General features: G+C 33.3%; 1 protein-coding gene across 1 annotated transcript; it reads right to left on the reverse strand.

Moving 5' to 3' along the window:
* Positions 1–429: 429 nt before the first annotated feature.
* On the reverse strand, positions 430–2,150 carry LOC110315452 (odorant-binding protein 1b-like; the record flags this gene model as incomplete). Its single annotated transcript, XM_021189506.1, has 3 exons — positions 2,072–2,150; positions 1,483–1,622; positions 430–503 (listed from the first exon to the last, which is right to left on the reverse strand). Coding segments are annotated over exons 1-3 (280 nt in total), but the record flags the coding sequence as incomplete, so codon positions are not given.
* Positions 2,151–2,445: the final 295 nt, after the last annotated feature.

Raw genomic sequence — 2,445 nt, forward strand, 5'->3', positions numbered from 1 at the left:
ATCACATCTGTAATGTAAGTACATGGGAGCCTAATGCATGAAGATGGCAAAGATGTTGGAAGCTGTGCAGACCTAGCATGGAGTAACAGGAATGGCAATTAACAAAGTGAGATGCAGTATGAAAGAAAAATTATGGTAAAATTTTTCTAGAAATAACTTTCTCTGTTGGAAAACTTCTTGGAAAATATGTTGTTAGAACTATTCACATCTTTATGTAATAGTTTTCTTCTCCAAGTAACACTTGGGTAACTTACAATGAATTCAGACTAGGCAGCATATCTCACTGGGGTGTGAGGATTAATAATCAATCAAGGAGCCTAAATTGCTCTAGTTTNATGTACCTTTGCGCTGCTGTAGTATCAGGATGAATGTATGTAATCAAAGTGGCATGCATTTTTCAAAGACAGTGCTCTTAGATACTATACTTACACTGGTTTTTATAAGTCTCNCCATCTTCCTGCAGATACCCAGTGACTGTGGTCAATGAGCAATGTCCATTATTCCTTAAATAAATCAAAGATAAAAACCATGGTTTGTTCATCATTGCTATTGAAATCGTATCAAATATCTTCTAGTATTATAATGCATCTGAGAAAGTANTGATATCAATGAAGTTATCAGTATAAAGAGATAAGACCTAATTACTTATTCTTCCCTTGAGTTTTCTAATTCCTATTTAGAAAACATCATGCTATTTATACTCATATATAATTCCTATTTAGAAAACATCATACTGCATATATATATATATATATATATATATATATATATATATATATATATCTTCATTGTAACAATTATGCCTCATGCTCTACTATGGTGAATTCCTTATCCAAAATTCACTCTTAATTACATATGTTTCAATGTGTTAATTTGCTTGTTCTACTCCAGCCATAATATGAACAGGTTTATAGTGTCTGAATTGTAAGTGCCTTCATTTGTGACCTCAATCTTCAAATTTTGGATATAAGAGAGAAGTGGTTCTAAGCATTTTCAGTTTTTAGGTGTTATGGATTCCTGAAGTGAACATACTCATCCACATATCACAGAGAAAATCTTTGTACAAAGAGCTTAAGATAAAGGGATTNAAAAATATATATATTTGACCAATTTGTGNAAGATTTTTTATGNCATNACTAACTGAGTAATATAACATGTATCACTTTGACTTAAATGGTCACACCATCACCTTACTCCAGAGGAGTTCTTTAGTGTGTTCTATATNTAACACAGATGATAATATTGAGTGGCAGCCCTCAAAGCACAAGGTTCCCTCAGGAAGTACTTATTCAATTAGAAAGAGAGCTTATCTCTTTGTGTGGTGTCCAGAGCTGTCCCATCCCAGAATGATATAATTGCATGCTAAAAATAAAGCTTCAATTTCATGANCAGTAACAGAATATCCACCTGTGAATTTCACAACATTAAAGAGAGAAAAAGGTACATAGTTTGCTCATTTTACACTCTTGATAATATACTTACTTGACATAAAATTTGACTATCATTTTTTTACATTCCTCTTCACAAGTAATTTCACGAACAAAGAGCTCCAGAGGAGCACCTTTGTCTATCTTGTCAAAATTATTAGCCAAGATGGCAGCAGTTTTCCATTTTCCTTGTAACTGAAAGAGCAACAATAATGGTAAAAAAAAAAAAAAGGCACGACATTATTAGAATGTGTGTTGGTGTACTCATCTCTGACATCAATACATGAAATGCTTAAACTGATGTGAAATATCAATAATCAATAATATTTTATTTGTTAGTTGAATAATATGTTTCTTCAAAACCAGCACAACCTGGAGCAATATGATGACATGATTAATGTAGAATCATTAACCTGAAACTGCTCATCTTTTTTCCTCATACACTCTGAAAATAAAAACCCTTATTTTCTTTATTNCACTGGTTTCATCTTAGAGAAACTCTGACTGCAAAAGTGTACCTGAGAGAAAAGCATAAAAGTTATTTCATGCAGATGATCAATTGCATGGATTGACTGGATGATATATCACATCTATAGAAATATGTTACTGGGAAAGCTCACATATAAACACAGACATGCATTTACCTGAGCATAGTCATTAGCATAGGCCAGTCCAAATGCCAATGCCAGCAGCAGAAACTTCACCATCATGATTCCTAACCTAGCTCCTCTGNAGATGNTCAACTGAGGACAGTGTTTGTGAAGGATCTGAATTTACAAAGCTTTTTATACAGTTAGTTTGAAGGAGGAGCATGATCTCAACCAATGATACACCATCAAAAAGCACACGTCTGTCCAGTACTTCCCATTGGGCCCCGATGGATAGTGTAAGACTTCATGTTCCTAAACTAATAAGCTTACACTAAAGGTCAGGATATGCTATGTTGATTAATTGAGCATTACTTTCAGAGTGAAAGAACTAACTCTATACTATCATTTATAAATAATGATTTTGACCT

The sequence above is a fragment of the Mus pahari genome, unplaced genomic scaffold, assembly GCF_900095145.1.
Source record: "Mus pahari unplaced genomic scaffold, PAHARI_EIJ_v1.1 scaffold_10229_1, whole genome shotgun sequence".
Lineage (NCBI taxonomy): Eukaryota > Metazoa > Chordata > Mammalia > Rodentia > Muridae > Mus > Mus pahari.